We start from the raw sequence: 15,711 nt of genomic DNA on the forward strand, positions 1-15,711 counted from the left end.
TTCACATTTAAATATGTTTATTGTTCATTTTTATAAAAACTTTATTTTGTTTAAGGAATGTTCCATGACGACGAAGACGCCTCGCCGATGACTCAACGGACGAATAAAGCAGTTCTCCTCTCTGGTGAAGCAGATGCAAGCTGATTGGACATTCCTGTTGTCACGGTGATGGACGACCTTCACGGGCTCTTAATGCAGGAAGTTGTCACAGTTTTTCACAATAAAAGTCTGTCGTTGAGGCTTCGTTCTGCAGCGTCAGTTCTTCCAGCGGATTTGCTGAAAGAGAAAAAACAATCAGTCACATGTTGACGATGATGAAGACTAACATCATCCCTCCTCTTCCTCACCGGGTTGTCCAGGAGTTCGTTGATCTTCCTCTCCTCTGCTGATCCTCTCTCCACCTTCCCCCGGTATCCTAGCAACAGCTGCCGGTCCTTCAGGTCCCGATACGTCTGATTGGCCCAGAGACACACAAGTAATCATGACATCTCGTCATTAACAGGTCTCAAGTTTCATAGCAGAGACAGTTTAAGCCCCGCCCTGAATGATTGTGATTGGTTTAAGGACTCACGTTGATGACGATGTCATGACATTTATGTTTCTGAGCCAGACTGATCCTGAGGTCGGCATCATCGATCAGCCCGACGTACTCCTGCAGCACCTGTCAATCACATGACACACCTGTAGACCAATGACACAACTCCTCTCCCTTCCATTTAAATGTGCTGTAATGTTCCACTGTGGCCCCGCCCCCTCACCTGAGTGGGGGCGGAGTTTTTCTGCAGGATGTCGACGACTCTATGGAAGCTGAGTGGTGACTTTTTCCTGGTGAAGCCGAGCCAGTTCCTGCTGGTGAACAGAGCGTCCAGGTCCAACCACGCCTTTAGCTTCGCCCTCGCCGCCAACGCTGTCACAAAGTACTGCTTCTCTGAAATCTGAGGTCAAAGGTCAGCGGTTGTAGTTACTGACCCAGGTGACCAGACGGATAAGAAGAAGAGAGGAGAGAGAAGAGGAGAGGAGAGGAAGAAGAGGAGAGGAGGAGAGGAAGAGGAGAGGAGGAGAGGAAGAAGAGGAGAGGAGGAGAGGAAGAAGAGGAGAGGAGGAGAGGAAGAAGAGGAGAGGAAGAAGAGGAGAGGAAGAGGAGAGGAAGAAGAGGAGAGGAAGAAGAGGAGAGGAAGAAGAGGAGAGGAGGAGAGGAAGAAGAGGAGAGGAGAGGAAGAAGAGGAGAGGAGAGGAAGAGGAGAGGAGGAGAGGAAGAAGAGGAGAGGAGGAGAGGAAGAAGAGGAGAGGAGGAGAGGAAGAAGAGGAGAGGAAGAAGAGGAGAGGAGGAGAGGAAGAAGAGGAGAGGAAGAAGAGGAGAGGAAGAAGAGGAGAGGAGAGGAGAGGAGGAGAGGAGGAGAGGAAGAAGAGGAGAGGAGGAGAGGAAGAAGAGGAGAGGAAGAGGAGAGGAAGAGGAGAGTTAGAGGAGGAGAGGAGAGGAAGAAGAGGAGAGGAAGAAGAGGAGAGGAAGAAGAGGAGAGGAGAGGAAGAAGAGGAGAGGAAGAAGAGGAGAGGAGAGGAAGAAGAGGAGAGGAGAGGAAGAAGAGGAGAGGAGAGGAAGAGGAGGAGAGGAAGAGGAGGAGAGGAAGAAGAGGAGAGGAGGAGGAGGAGACAAAGAAAAGAGGAGAGGAGAGGAAGAAGAGGAGAGGAGAGGAAGAGGAGGAGACAAAGAAAAGAGGAGAGGAAGAAGAGGAGAGGAGGAGAGGAAGAGGAGAGGAGGAGAGGAAGAAGAGGAGAGGAGAGGAAGAAGAGGAGAGGAGGAGAGGAGAGGAGGAGAGGAGAGGAAGAGGAGGAGAGGAAGAAGAGGAGAGGAGAGGAAGAAGAGGAGAGGAAGAAGAGGAGAGGAGGAGGAGAGGAGAGGAAGAGGAGAGGAGAGGAAGAAGAGGAGAGGAGGAGTTGTTGAAATGTTCATTCTAATGATGAAATAATTAACAGTGAGACTAATTGTTCTAATCAAAGACATCAGAGGTTCAGGTTTCTCTCCAGTCGTGTCACAGTCTCCTCATGTTGTTCTGAGCTCAGTGATGAAGAGGAGAGTAAAAGCTTCATCACTGGCAGGAATCCTCCATTAAAGAATGTGTGTTCAGGTCAGATGAAGCTCTGACAGTCATTAGATTTTATTTAGTGATAAACTGTGAATTCTGCAGAAGCTTTGGTTTAAAACCAGAGACACATGGAAACTGTTCCACTGATCTATATCTTATATCTACTGATCGTTATTATTGATCACTTTATTGTGTGACTTAATAAATCTTTTGTCCCTGTCAGAAGAAGAGAAGGACTAGTCAGAAGGCCGAGAAGGATAGTACCTCGAGAGAAGGATAAGACTCCGAAGAGAAGGCTAGTAAGAAGAGGAGAAAGGATAAGAAGCACGAGAAGGATAAGAACCGAGACAGGCTCGGCCGCACGAGACACGGACTGTACGACGACGAGCTCGGCTTCAGCAGCAGAAGACTCCTACTCCGAAGCGACGGATACTCCCGCGACAGGCTCTCCTTCCGAAACCTCAAGGCAGGACTACGCTCCTTCTAGGCAGACCGAGCAGGCTACCTACCTCATCCGCTCACACTACCTCTCCCTCCTTCACTTCCTCCTCTCCTTCACCTCCTCCTCTCCTTCACCTCCTCCTCTCCTTCACCTCCTCCTCTCCTTCACCTCCTCCTCTCCTTCACTTCCTCCTCTCCTTCACCTCCTCCTCTCCTTCACCTCCTCCTCTCCTTCACTTCCTCCTCTCCTTCACTACCTCCTCCTTCACCTCCTCCTCTCCTTCACTTCCTCCTCTCCTTCACTTCCTCCTCTCCTTCACTTCCTCCTCTCCTTCACCTCCTCCTCTCCTGCACTACCTCCTCCTCTCCTTCACTACCTCCTCCCCTCCTTCACTTCCTCCTCTCCTTCACTTCCTCCTCTCCTTCACCTCCTCCTCTCCTTCACCTCCTCCTCTCCTTCACTACCTCCTCCTCTCCTTCACTACCTCCTCTCCTTCACTACCTCCTCCTCTCCTTCACCTCCTCCTCTCCTTCACTTCCTCCTCTCCTTCACCTCCTCCTCTCCTTCACTACCTCCTCCCCTCCTTCACTTCCTCCTCTCCTTCACTACCTCCTCCTCTCCTTCACCTCCTCCTCCTCCTCCTCTCCTCTTCTCCACTACCTCCTCCTTCACCTCCTCCTCTCCTTCACTTCCTCCTCTCATTCACTACCTCCTCCTCTCCTTCACTTCCTCCTCTCCTTCACTACCTCCTCCTCTCCTTCACCTCCTCCTCTCCTTCACCTCCTCCTCTCCTTCACTTCCTCCTCTCCTTCACTACCTCCTCCCCTCCTTCCTTCTTCCTCCTCTCCTTCACTACCTCCTCCTCTCCTTCACCTCCTCCTCTCCTTCACTTCCTCCTCTCCTTCACTACCTCCTCCTCTCCTTCACTACCTCCTCCTCTCCTTCACTACCTCCTCCTCTCCTTCACTACCTCCTCTCCTTCACCTCCTCCTCTCCTTCACCTCCTCCTCTCCTGCACTACCTCCTCCCCTCCTTCACCTCCTCCTCTCCTTCACTTCCTCCTCTCCTTCACCTCCTCCTCTCCTTCACCTCCTCCTCTCCTTCACTTCCTCCTCTCCTTCACCTCCTCCTCTCCTTCACCCCCTCCATTAAATCAGATCCACTTCACATTTAAATATGTTTATTGTTCATTTTTATAAAAACTTTATTTTGTTTAAGGAATGTTCCATGACGACGAAGACGCCTCGCCGATGACTCAACGGACGAATAAAGCAGTTCTCCTCTCTGGTGAAGCAGATGCAAGCTGATTGGACATTCCTGTTGTCACGGTGATGGACGACCTTCACGGGCTCTTAATGCAGGAAGTTGTCACAGTTTTTCACAATAAAAGTCTGTCGTTGAGGCTTCGTTCTGCAGCGTCAGTTCTTCCAGCGGATTTGCTGAAAGAGAAAAAACAATCAGTCACATGTTGACGATGATGAAGACTAACATCATCCCTCCTCTTCCTCACCGGGTTGTCCAGGAGTTCGTTGATCTTCCTCTCCTCTGCTGATCCTCTCTCCACCTTCCCCCGGTATCCTAGCAACAGCTGCCGGTCCTTCAGGTCCCGATACGTCTGATTGGCCCAGAGACACACAAGTAATCATGACATCTCGTCATTAACAGGTCTCAAGTTTCATAGCAGAGACAGTTTAAGCCCCGCCCTGAATGATTGTGATTGGTTTAAGGACTCACGTTGATGACGATGTCATGACATTTATGTTTCTGAGCCAGACTGATCCTGAGGTCGGCATCATCGATCAGCCCGACGTACTCCTGCAGCACCTGTCAATCACATGACACACCTGTAGACCAATGACACAACTCCTCTCCTTCCATTTAAATGTGCTGTAATGTTCCACTGTGGCCCCGCCCCTCACTGAGTGGGGGCGGAGTTTTTCTGCAGGATGTCGACGACTCTATGGAAGCTGAGTGGTGACTTTTTCCTGGTGAAGCCGAGCCAGTTCCTGCTGGTGAACAGAGCGTCCAGGTCCAACCACGCCTTTAGCTTCGCCCTCGCCGCCAACGCTGTCACAAAGTACTGCTTCTCTGAAATCTGAGGTCAAAGGTCAGCGGTTGTAGTTACTGACCCAGGTGACCAGAGACAATATTCAACATGTAGATTTAAAGAGGAATTCTCACCCTGAAGGTGTGACGGATGTTCAGTGGACTGCTGTAAGTTCCCTGAAAAAGACACGAGACTCATTAACGACTTGTTCTGTTTATTTGTCTCTGTAAGTTCATATGTAAAATACTCAACATTAAAACTGATAACGACTTCATGTTTTCCTTACTATAATATCAGGTCTTTTACTTTTTATTCCTCACTATACTATGATGTTTATTTTGACTTTTTACACCTTACTACAAAATTAAGTTTTTATGTCTTACTATACTATGATGTTTTCATGCTTTACTAAATTAAAAAGTGTCATAGTATACTATGACACTTTTTGGGCTTTTTTTTTTTTTTTTTTATGCCTTTAATGGACAGCACAGTGGAGAGTGACAGGAAACAGGGAGGCAGAGAGAGGGGGAATGACATGCAGCGAAAGGCCATCCGATGCGGGATTCGAACCGGGGCCGACTGCAGCGAGGACTGTAGCCTCTACACATGGGGCGCCTGCTTAGACCACTACGCTACACGACGCCCCGACTATGACACTTTTTAATAAAAACTTTTTATGCCTTATTATACTATGACGTTCTTTTTTACTTTTTGTGCCTCAGTATAACATGATGTTTTCTATGACATTCTTTACAACATAATATACTTTGACGTTTTTGTCATACTCATGCTCACATGCACTCAAAAATAAATACTATACTTGCATACAAACATACATATTTACATCAATACAGAACTGCATACATGCTTACATACATACAAATACTTACATACAGACATATTTACATAAACACACACATCTTTACAAACAATACACCAATGCACAGATGCATACACACATGCTTACATACATGTATATATGTGTATGTGTGTATGTATGTATTCATGTATGCATGTAAGCATTTATGTCTACTGTATATGTCAATAAGAACTGACCTCAGACTCAGTGTAGTGGTAAAAGCAGCAGTAGTACAGTGTGGTGATGAGCGGCATGTTGAGGATCGAAGCTCTTCTGGGAAACTTCTGGAAGATTTCCACCTTCCCGCCACGCTCAGCCTGCCGGTCTGTTGCCTTGTAACAAAACAGAGCAGAAACCAGGATGGAAACAGAGTTGGTTCAAACCCAACTGTGTTTCAGTCATGGTTTCTGCTCTCAGTGTCAACTGGGTTAAAAACTGGGATATTTCTTCACAGTTTCCTTAAACAGGTGATACAATACAAAAACAAAAAAGATTAAAGTGCTCTCTGACCTCGATAATGATCTGTCTCTCCATAAGAGTGTAGTGGTCCTGAACATGAGCCGAGTCCTCTGGAGACAATGGAAGGCTGAAAACAAACAATGGTTTCAAACAACAGAAAACCACCAGTAAACAGCCACCAGTTAACATCCACCAGTAAACATCCACCAGTAAACATCCACCAGTAAACATCCACCAGTAAACAGCCACCAGTAAACATCCACCAGTAAACAGTCACCAGTAAACAGCCACCAGTAAACAGCCACCAGTAAACAGCCACCAGTAAACAGCCACCAGTAAACAGTCACCAGTAAACAGCCACCAGTAAACAGTCACCAGTAAACAGCCACCAGTAAACAGCCACCAGTAAACAGTCACCAGTAAACATCCACCAGTAAACAGTCACCAGTAAACAGCCACCAGTAAACATCCACCAGTAAACATCCACCAGTAAACATCCACCAGTAAACATCCACCAGTAAACAGTCACCAGTAAACAGCCACCAGTAAACATCCACCAGTAAACAGCCACCAGTAAACAGCCACCAGTAAACAGCCACCAGTAAACATCCACCAGTAAACAGCCAACAGTAAACAGCCACCAGTAAACATCCACCAGTAAACAGCCACCAGTAAACAGCCACCAGTAAACATCCACCAGTAAACATCCACCAGTAAACATCCACCAGTAAACAGCCACCAGTAAACAGCCACCAGTAAACAGTCACCAGTAAACAGCCACCAGTAAACATCCACCAGTAAACATCCACCAGTAAACAGCCACCAGTAAACAGCCACCAGTAAACAGTCACCAGTAAACAGTCACCAGTAAACATCCACCAGTAAACATCCACCAGTAAACATCCACCAGTAAACATCCACCAGTAAACAGCCACCAGTAAACATCCACCAGTAAACATCCACCAGTAAACAGTCACCAGTAAACAGTCACCAGTAAACATCCACCAGTAAACAGTCACCAGTAAACAGCCACCAGTAAACATCCACCAGTAAACATCCACCAGTAAACATCCACCAGTAAACAGCCACCAGTAAACATCCACCAGTAAACATCCATCAGTAAACAGTCACCAGTAAACAGTCACCAGTAAACATCCACCAGTAAACAGCCACCAGTAAACATCCACCAGTAAACATCCACCAGTAAACATCCACCAGTAAACAGTCACCAGTAAACATCCACCAGTAAACATCCACCAGTAAACATCCACCAGTAAACAGTCACCAGTAAAAAGTCACCAGTAAACATCCACCAGTAAACAGCCACCAGTAAACATCCACCAGTAAACATCCACCAGTAAACAGTCACCAGTAAACATCCACCAGTAAACATCCACCAGTAAACATCCACCAGTAAACATCCACCAGTAAACAGTCACCAGTAAACAGCCACCAGTAAACATCCTCCAGTAAACATCCACCAGTAAACATCCACCAGTAAACAGTCACCAGTAAACATCCACCAGTAAACATCCACCAGTAAACAGTCACCAGTAAACAGCCACCAGTAAACATCCACCAGTAAACAGCCACCAGTAAACAGTCACCAGTAAAAATCCACCAGTAAACATCCACCAGTAAACATCCACCAGTAAACAGCCACCAGTAAACAGTCACCAGTAAACAGCCACCAGTAAACATCCACCAGTAAACAGTCACCAGTAAAAATCCACCAGTAAACATCCACCAGTAAACATCCACCAGTAAACAGCCACCAGTAAACAGCCACCAGTAAACATCCACCAGTAAACAGCCTCCAGTAAACATCCACCAGTAAACATCCACCAGTAAACATCCACCAGTAAACAGCCACCAGTAAACATCCACCAGTAAACAGCCACCAGTAAACAGCCACCAGTAAACAGCCACCAGTAAACAGCCACCAGTAAACAGCCACCAGTAAACAGCCACCAGTAAACATCCACCAGTAAACAGCCACCAGTAAACATCCACCAGTAAACAGCCACCAGTAAACAGCCACCAGTAAACAGCCACCAGTAAACAGCCACCAGTAAACAGCCACCAGTAAACATCCACCAGTAAACATCCACCAGTAAACATCCACCAGTAAACAGCCACCAGTAAACATCCACCAGTAAACAGCCACCAGTAAACAGCCACCAGTAAACATTAAACTGTGCGTCAGTCTGCTGTAGGATGCAGGTGTCACTCACCTGAGGCAGCTCTTCAGGAAGTCCCTCCTCTTGTTTTCATCTGCGATGCTCAGGTGTTCTTTATACTGCAGCAGCTGTCGCCATGGAAACAGAAAGGAAATGAATCTTCCTGTCAATCCTGAGGCCTGCACTACGAAGCAAGTTCAACATACCCAGGAAAACTTTTACTTATCTGAACCTAACACTGACCGTCCTGATCACCTGTACCACGAAGCAGGTCATCACCTGGCCATGTTAACCCTGGGTTTACCTGTCCAGGTACGAGCGCGTTCATGAATGAACCATGAATGAATTTCTTAATATGAGAATAAAACGCTGATAATTGCCGGTAAGTTCAGTTATAGCAACGTCCAACAGTGACATTCAACCAGGTGAAATGTAACAATACGATCACATGACTGGAATAAAAAATATTATTTCCATGTCTAAATATAATTTCTGTTAAAGTCAGACTAAAGATATATTGTAAATAAGGGAATTAATTATCTTGTATATCATTATCATGTATAATTTTCACTCTTCAGTCTGATGATGAACAAACTGTTCTGAACGTGTTCATGTTCATGTCAGACTGTTTCTGCTGCAGAGGAGAGGAGAGGAAGAGGAGGAGAGGAAGAGGAGAGGAGAGGAAGAGGAGGAGAGGAAGAGGAGGAGAGGAAGAGGAGGAGAGGAAGAGGAGAGGAGAGGAAGAGGAGAGGAGAGGAAGAGGAGGAGAGGAAGAGGAGGAGAGGAAGAGGAGGAGAGGAAGAGGAGGAGAGGAAGAGGAGAGGAGAGGAAGAGGAGGAGAGGAAGAGGAGAGGAGAGGAAGAGGAGGAGAGGAAGAGGAGGAGAGGAAGAGGAGAGGAGAGGAAGAGGAGAGGAGGAGAGGAAGAGGAGAGGAGAGGAAGAGGAGAGGAAGAGGAGAGGAAGAGGAGGAGAGGAAGAGGAGAGGAAGAGGAGGAGAGGAAGAGGAGAGGAGAGGAAGAGGAGGAGAGGAAGAGGAGGAGAGGAAGAGGAGAGGAGGAGAGGAAGAGGAGGAGAGGAAGAGGAGGAGAGGAAGAGGAGAGGAGAGGAAGAGGAGGAGAGGAAGAGGAGGAGAGGAAGAGGAGAGGAGGAGAGGAAGAGGAGAGGAAGAGGAAGAGGAGAGGAAGAGGAGAGGAAGAGGAGGAGAGGAAGAGGAGAGGAAGAGGAGGAGAGGAAGAGGAGGAGAGGAAGAGGAGGAGAGGAAGAGGAAGAGGAGGAGAGGAAGAGGAGAGGAGGAGAGGAAGAGGAGGAGAGGAAGAGGAGAGGAAGAGGAGAGGAGAGGAAGAGGAGAGGAAGAGGAGAGAGGAGAGGAAGAGGAGAGGAAGAGGAGGAGAGGAAGAGGAGAGGAGGAGAGGAGGAGAGGAAGAGGAGGAGAGGAAGAGGAGAGGAAGAGGAGAGGAAGAGGAGAGGAGGAGAGGAAGAGGAGAGGAGAGGAAGAGGAGGAGAGGAAGAGGAGGAGAGGAAGAGGAGAGGAGGAGAGGAAGAGGAGGAGAGGAAGAGGAGAGGAGAGGAAGAGGAGGAGAGGAAGAGGAGGAGAGGAAGAGGAGAGGAGGAGAGGAAGAGGAGAGGAAGAGGAAGAGGAGAGGAAGAGGAGAGGAAGAGGAGGAGAGGAAGAGGAGGAGAGGAAGAGGAGAGGAGGAGAGGAAGAGGAGGAGAGGAAGAGGAGAGGAGGAGAGGAAGAGGAGGAGAGGAAGAGGAGGAGAGGAAGAGGAGAGGAGAGGAAGAGGAGAGGAGAGGAAGAGGAGAGGAGAGGAAGAGGAGAGGAAGAGGAGAGGAGAGGAAGAGGAGGAAGAGGAGGAGAGGAAGAGGAGAGGAGAGGAAGAGGAGAGGAAGAGGAGAGGAAGAGGAGGAGAGGAAGAGGAGAGGAGAGGAAGAGGAGGAGAGGAAGAGGAGGAGAGGAAGAGGAGAGGAGGAGAGGAAGAGGAGGAGAGGAAGAGGAGGAGAGGAAGAGGAGAGGAGAGGAAGAGGAGGAGAGGAAGAGGAGAGGAGGAGAGGAAGAGGAGAGGAAGAGGAGAGGAAGAAAAGAGGAGAGGAAGAGGAGAGGAAGAGGAGGAGAGGAAGAGGAGAGGAAGAGGAGAGGAAGAGGAGAGAGGAGAGGAAGAGGAGAGGAGAGGAAGAGGAGAGGAAGAGGAGAGGAGGAGGAGAGGAAGAGGAGGAGAGGAAGAGGAGGAGAGGAAGAGGAGGAGAGGAAGAGGAGAGGAGAGGAAGAGGAGGAGAGGAAGAGGAAGAGGAGGAGAGGAAAGAGGAGAAGAGAGGAAGAGGAGAGGAAGAGGAGGAGAGGAAGAGGAGGAGAGGAAGAGGAGAGGAGGAGAGGAAGAGGAGGAGAGGAAGAGGAGAGGAAGAGGAGAGAGGAGAGGAAGAGGAGAGGAAGAGGAGGAGAGGAAGAGGAGAGGAAGAGGAGAGAGGAGAGGAAGAGGAGAGGAAGAGGAGGAGACAAAAAAAGAGGAGAGGAAGAGGAGAGGAAGAGGAGGAGAGGAAGAGGAGAGGAAGAGGAGAGAGGAGAGGAAGAGGAGAGGAAGAGGAGGAGAGGAAGAGGAGAGGAAGAGGAGAGGAAGAGGAGAGAGGAGAGGAAGAGGAGAGGAAGAGGAGAGGAAGAGGAGAGGAAGAGGAGAGGAAGAGGAGGAGAGGAAGAGGAGAGGAAGAGGAGAGGAAGAGGAGAGAGGAGAGGAAGAGGAGAGGAAGAGGAGAGGAAGAGGAGAGAGGAGAGGAAGAGGAGAGGAAGAGGAGGAGAGGAAGAGGAGAGGAAGAGGAGAGGAAGAGGAAGAGGAGAGGAAGAGGAGAGGAAGAGGAGAGGAAGAGGAGAGGAAGAGGAGAGGAAGAGGAGGAGAGGAAGAGGAGAGGAAGAGGAGAGGAAGAAAAGAGGAGAGGAAGAGGAGAGGAAGAGGAGAGGAAGAGGAGAGGAAGAGGAGAGAAAGAAAAGAGGAGAGGAAGAGGAGAGGAAGAAGAGGAGAGGAAGAGGAGGAGAGGAAGAGGAGGAGAGGAGGAGGAGGGAGAGAAAATAGGAGAGGAAGAGGAGAGGAAGAGGAGGAGAGGAAGAGGAGAGAAAGAAAAGAGGAGAGGAAGAGGAGGAGAGGAGGAGGAGGAGAGGAGGAGGAGACAAAGAAAAGAGGAGAGGAAGAGGAGAGGAGAGGAAGAGGAGAGGAAGAGGAGAGGAAGAGGAGAGGAAGAGGAGACAAAGAAAAGAGGAGAGGAAGAGGAGAGGAAGAGGAGAGGAAGAGGAGAGGAAGAGGAGAGAAAGAAAAGAGGAGAGGAAGAGGAGAGGAAGAAGAGGAGAGGAAGAGGAGGAGAGGAAGAGGAGGAGAGGAGGAGGAGGGAGAGAAAATAGGAGAGGAAGAGGAGAGGAGGAGAGGAAGAGGAGAGAAAGAAAAGAGGAGAGGAAGAGGAGAGGAAGAGGAGGAGAGGAGGAGGAGACAAAGAAAAGAGGAGAGGAAGAGGAGAGGAAGAGGAGAGGAAGAGGAGAGGAAGAGGAGAGGAAGAGGAGACAAAGAAAAGAGGAGAGGAAGAGGAGAGGAAGAGGAGGAGAGGAAGAGGAGAGGAAGAAGAGGAGAGGAAGAGGAGGAGAGGAGGAGGAGGAGACAAAGAAAAGAGGAGAGGAAGAGGAGAGGAAGAGGAGAGGAAGAGGAGAGGAAGAAGAGGAGAGGAAGAGGAGGAGAGGAGGAGGAGACAAAGAAAAGAGGAGAGGAAGAGGAGAGGAAGAAGAGGAGAGGAAGAGGAGAGGAAGAAGAGGAGAGGAAGAGGAGGAGAGGAGGAGGAGACAAAGAAAAGAGGAGAGGAAGAGGAGAGGAAGAGGAGGAGAGGAGGAGGAGGAGAGGAGGAGGAGACAAAGAAAAGAGGAGAGGAAGAGGAGAGGAAGAGGAGAGGAAGAGGAGAGGAAGAGGAGGAGAGGAGGAGGAGGAGAGGAGGAGGAGGAGAGGAGGAGGAGAGGAAGAGGAGGAGACAAAAAAAGAGGAGAGGAAGAGGAGAGGAAGAGGAGGAGGAGGAGGAGAGGAGGAGGAGACAAAGAAAAGAGGAGAGGAAGAGGAGAGGAAGAGGAGAGGAAGAGGAGAGGAAGAGGAGAGGAAGAGGAGAGAAAGAAAAGAGGAGAGGAAGAGGAGGAGAGGAGGAGGAGGAGAGGAGGAGGAGAGGAGGAGGAGGAGGAGACAAAAAAAGAGGAGAGGAAGAGGAGAGGAAGAGGAGGAGAGGAGGAGGAGACAAAGAAAAGAGGAGAGGAAGAGGAGAGGAAGAGGAGAGGAAGAGGAGAGGAAGAGGAGAGGAAGAGGAGAGGAAGAGGAAGAGAGGAAGAGGAGGAGAGGAGGAGTTGTTGAAATGTTCATTCTAATGATGAAATAATTAACAGTGAGACTAATTGTTCTAATCAAAGACATCAGAGGTTCAGGTTTCTCTCCAGTCGTGTCACAGTCTCCTCATGTTGTTCTGAGCTCAGTGATGAAGAGGAGAGTAAAAGCTTCATCACTGGCAGGAATCCTCCATTAAAGAATGTGTGTTCAGGTCAGATGAAGCTCTGACAGTCATTAGATTTTATTTAGTGATAAACTGTGAATTCTGCAGAAGCTTTGGTTTAAAACCAGAGACACATGGAAACTGTTCCACTGATCTATATCTTATATCTACTGATCGTTATTATTGATCACTTTATTGTGTGACTTAATAAATCTTTTGTCCCTGTCAGGATCCTGTAGGAATGACGACTCAGTGTTTCCAGTGATCTGATTGGTCAGTAGTTCAGCATAAGTTACCATGGTGATTTATCCTGGTAACAAGTGAACCACTTCGTAGGACTGAAAACCCAGAGTTTAACCTGAAGTGACCTGATGACCTCAGATCTGGCTTCACAGTACAGGCCTGTGATGATGTACTGCTGCTGTGTTAGTACTGTGTACTACTACTGGTACTGCTGCTGTGTTAGTACTGTGTACTACTACTGGTACTGCTGCTGTGTTAGTACTGTGTACTACTACTGGTACTGCTGCTGTGTTAGTACTGTGAACTACGTACCGCCACGTCCTCCGTCCTGCCCAGAGCTCTGAGGATGAACAGAGAAGGGAATGTAAACACACTCATGTTAACATGAGTCCAGGTGTACACACAGATACAGAACAGGTGAACAGGTGTGAACACCTGAGCAGCTCCAGCAGCAGCCTCTGGTCTCTGGTTTCAGTCAGGTAGTGGATGAAATGTCTCAGAGCCGTCTGTCTGGACTCCAGCTCCCGAAACAAAACCTCTGAACACAAAAACACAAAGTATCAGAACTTATACAGAGAGGTCTGATCCGGGATCAGGACTGACTGATCCAGAGTCTGAACTAACTGATCCATGATCAGGACCAGCTGACTCACCTTTACTCAGAGTCCTCTTCAAATAAATCAACACCTGAAAAACAACTTTGTGGTCAGTTGTCTTCATGAAGTTATTAATAAAGTTCATAGATTAATGTGATCGTTGTAAATCTGATTGTAAATAAAGTTACAGCGGTGATGACATTTCCATCATGAGCGCTGACGCCGAAATCCAGCAGCAAAAGTTTGTCCTGCAGAGACCGAAACTTCTCCAGAGACACAGCCTGAAGTACACAAGCACAGTACAAATACACAGTAATACTGCAACACTGCTCTGTGTTTCTGTACATTCATGCTGAAAAGGAAAAGTGTTTCCCTGTGATGATACAGCAGCTTGTCACCTGTCAAAGCCAGGTGAGCCACATACAGGTGTTCTTACCTTTCCCTGCTGCATTCTGTGAACCGTCTCCTCAGGCGACCAGTCACTGACGAAATCCTGACATCACAACATGATGACATCATCATTAGCACAGCAGAAAAACAAAACGGATTTTCAGACTGTCTGTAATCAGATTATCAGTCTTCTTGTTACCTTGTATTCAGATTTGGGTTTTCGGAGCTCTGGAGCGTAAAGCCTGACAGACGAGTCGCTGAGCGCTAAAACACAATGACATCAGCATCAGCCTGTCACTCACCCAGTCACTCTGTCATTCAGTCACTCCTTCACTCAGTCATTCATCTATCTGAAACTCACGGTCAGTGAAGGTCTGGAAGTTTCCTCCTCTAGTTTTTCCTGCTGAGAAACAGATTAAACCTTCAGTCTGTGAACACATGAATCTGAGTCATGTGACTTGATCACCTGACTAACCTTTAAACAGAGAGCTCAGGGAGTATCCTGAATGACTCTTGCTGATGGTCGGGGTGTCAGTGTTGATTTTGGGGAAGGTGGGTTCTCTGTCTGTCCTCTGATTGGACGCTGCTGTCTCTCTGACTGACCAGGAAATACCTGAGGATGCACAGGAGAGTCACGTACACCCTTCAGCCAATCACAGCTCAGCATTCTGCACAGATGTTAACCATAATAACAGTGATGATTTCTTACTTCCGACGGGTTCTCCGCTCCAGCTGACCCTCTCCACATCATCTTCATCGTCGTCTTCCTCCACCAGTCTGCGAATGCTGTTCACTGCCTGCTTCGACTCTTTTAACTGACAGAGACAAACATCATCACACAGGTGTCACTGACACATCTGGAAATACAGGTGTATCTATTACACATCTGGAAACACAGGTACCGCCGCACATGGAAACACAGGTGTCACTGACACATCTGGAAATACAGGTGTATCTATGACACACCTGGAAACACAGGTACCGATACACCTGGAAACACAGGTGTCACTGACACATCTGGAAACACAGATAATATAGTAAGGACGGGCCACACTAACAGACTCTCTCATTCATCATTTTCCAAGAGAACTGATTGGTCAGGAGGCGGAGCTCTGATATGTGTTGATCTGTTATTTCGAACAGGTGTGCAGCATGAGTTACCATGGTGATGTACCATGTAACTCTCCATCTGAAGTTACCTCGTTAACCTCAACGAGGTAACTTCCCGCACAACCGGTGCGGGTCTGTGGACTGTGCAGGTCTCTGATACAGTTTCAGTCTCCAAACTGGACCCTGGACTTTCTGACAAACAACTGGACCTCCTCAGGAACAGGACTGAGTCCTGAGCCTGGACATGGCTCCAACACCATGATGAGTGTCCGGGTCAGTCATGAGGACTCAGACTACATGGACCAGACTCTCAACACCCATAAGAACCAAGACCCAAGGAACCGAGATCACTGTGGACCTGAGGTGGACTCAGACTTGTGGACAGGTGTTAATCAGAGCTGTACACTATGAGACCAGATTCAGACCCAGGTCAGCCTGGATCCAGGTGTGTGCAGGACCAGGTTTGTCCAGGTGTGTGCAGGACCAGGTGTTACCCTGCTGTACTCGTCGTCTTCATCGTCAAAGGTGAACGCTTTAAACTTGGAGCTGTTCCAGTAGTCTTCCTCATCGGCTTTACTCTTCATCATCTGCACACACAACAAACTTTATTTATACTGTCAGTATCAACAATTAGCTTCTATGTTAGATTCTACTGCTAACACACCGGGTTAATAAAACTAATTTTCTCACGTTAGCAACAATTTATCTGATGTCCAAGTGTGTGCGCAGGTGTGTACTCTACGTGTATTTTGTTTATTTCTGGCTGCAGCAAGCTAGTTAGCATGCTAGCAGGCTAACAGAAAC

The 15,711-nt window shown here is 48.2% G+C and overlaps 1 protein-coding gene across 3 annotated transcripts in view; it reads right to left on the minus strand.

Moving 5' to 3' along the window:
• Positions 1-15,711, minus strand: part of vipas39 (VPS33B interacting protein, apical-basolateral polarity regulator, spe-39 homolog) — a 16,446-nt gene continuing 735 nt past the window's right edge. The window contains exons 2-19 of one of the 3 annotated variants that reach the window (XM_056363420.1): positions 15,402-15,494; positions 14,507-14,612; positions 14,273-14,410; positions 14,159-14,197; positions 13,997-14,061; positions 13,844-13,900; positions 13,596-13,688; positions 13,465-13,498; positions 13,247-13,349; positions 13,124-13,151; positions 8,126-8,199; positions 5,943-6,018; positions 5,630-5,764; positions 4,708-4,749; positions 759-935; positions 572-661; positions 348-452; positions 1-276 (exon numbers count right to left, since the gene is read on the minus strand). In XM_056363420.1, coding sequence (XP_056219395.1) covers positions 256-276; positions 348-452; positions 572-661; positions 759-935; positions 4,708-4,749; positions 5,630-5,764; positions 5,943-6,018; positions 8,126-8,199; positions 13,124-13,151; positions 13,247-13,349; positions 13,465-13,498; positions 13,596-13,688; positions 13,844-13,900; positions 13,997-14,061; positions 14,159-14,197; positions 14,273-14,410; positions 14,507-14,612; positions 15,402-15,494 — 1,476 coding nt within the window. In that variant the 3' untranslated portion in view covers positions 1-255. Of the gene's footprint in view, positions 277-347; positions 453-571; positions 662-758; positions 936-3,689; positions 3,966-4,036; positions 4,142-4,260; positions 4,351-4,444; positions 4,622-4,707; positions 4,750-5,629; positions 5,765-5,942; positions 6,019-8,125; positions 8,200-13,123; positions 13,152-13,246; positions 13,350-13,464; positions 13,499-13,595; positions 13,689-13,843; positions 13,901-13,996; positions 14,062-14,158; positions 14,201-14,272; positions 14,411-14,506; positions 14,613-15,401; positions 15,495-15,711 lie in introns of those variants that run through there. The other 2 variants (XM_056363419.1, XM_056363418.1) reach the window with 2 other exon arrangements.

This window comes from Seriola aureovittata, chromosome 19, assembly GCF_021018895.1.
Source record: "Seriola aureovittata isolate HTS-2021-v1 ecotype China chromosome 19, ASM2101889v1, whole genome shotgun sequence".
In the NCBI taxonomy this organism is placed as follows: domain Eukaryota; kingdom Metazoa; phylum Chordata; class Actinopteri; order Carangiformes; family Carangidae; genus Seriola; species Seriola aureovittata.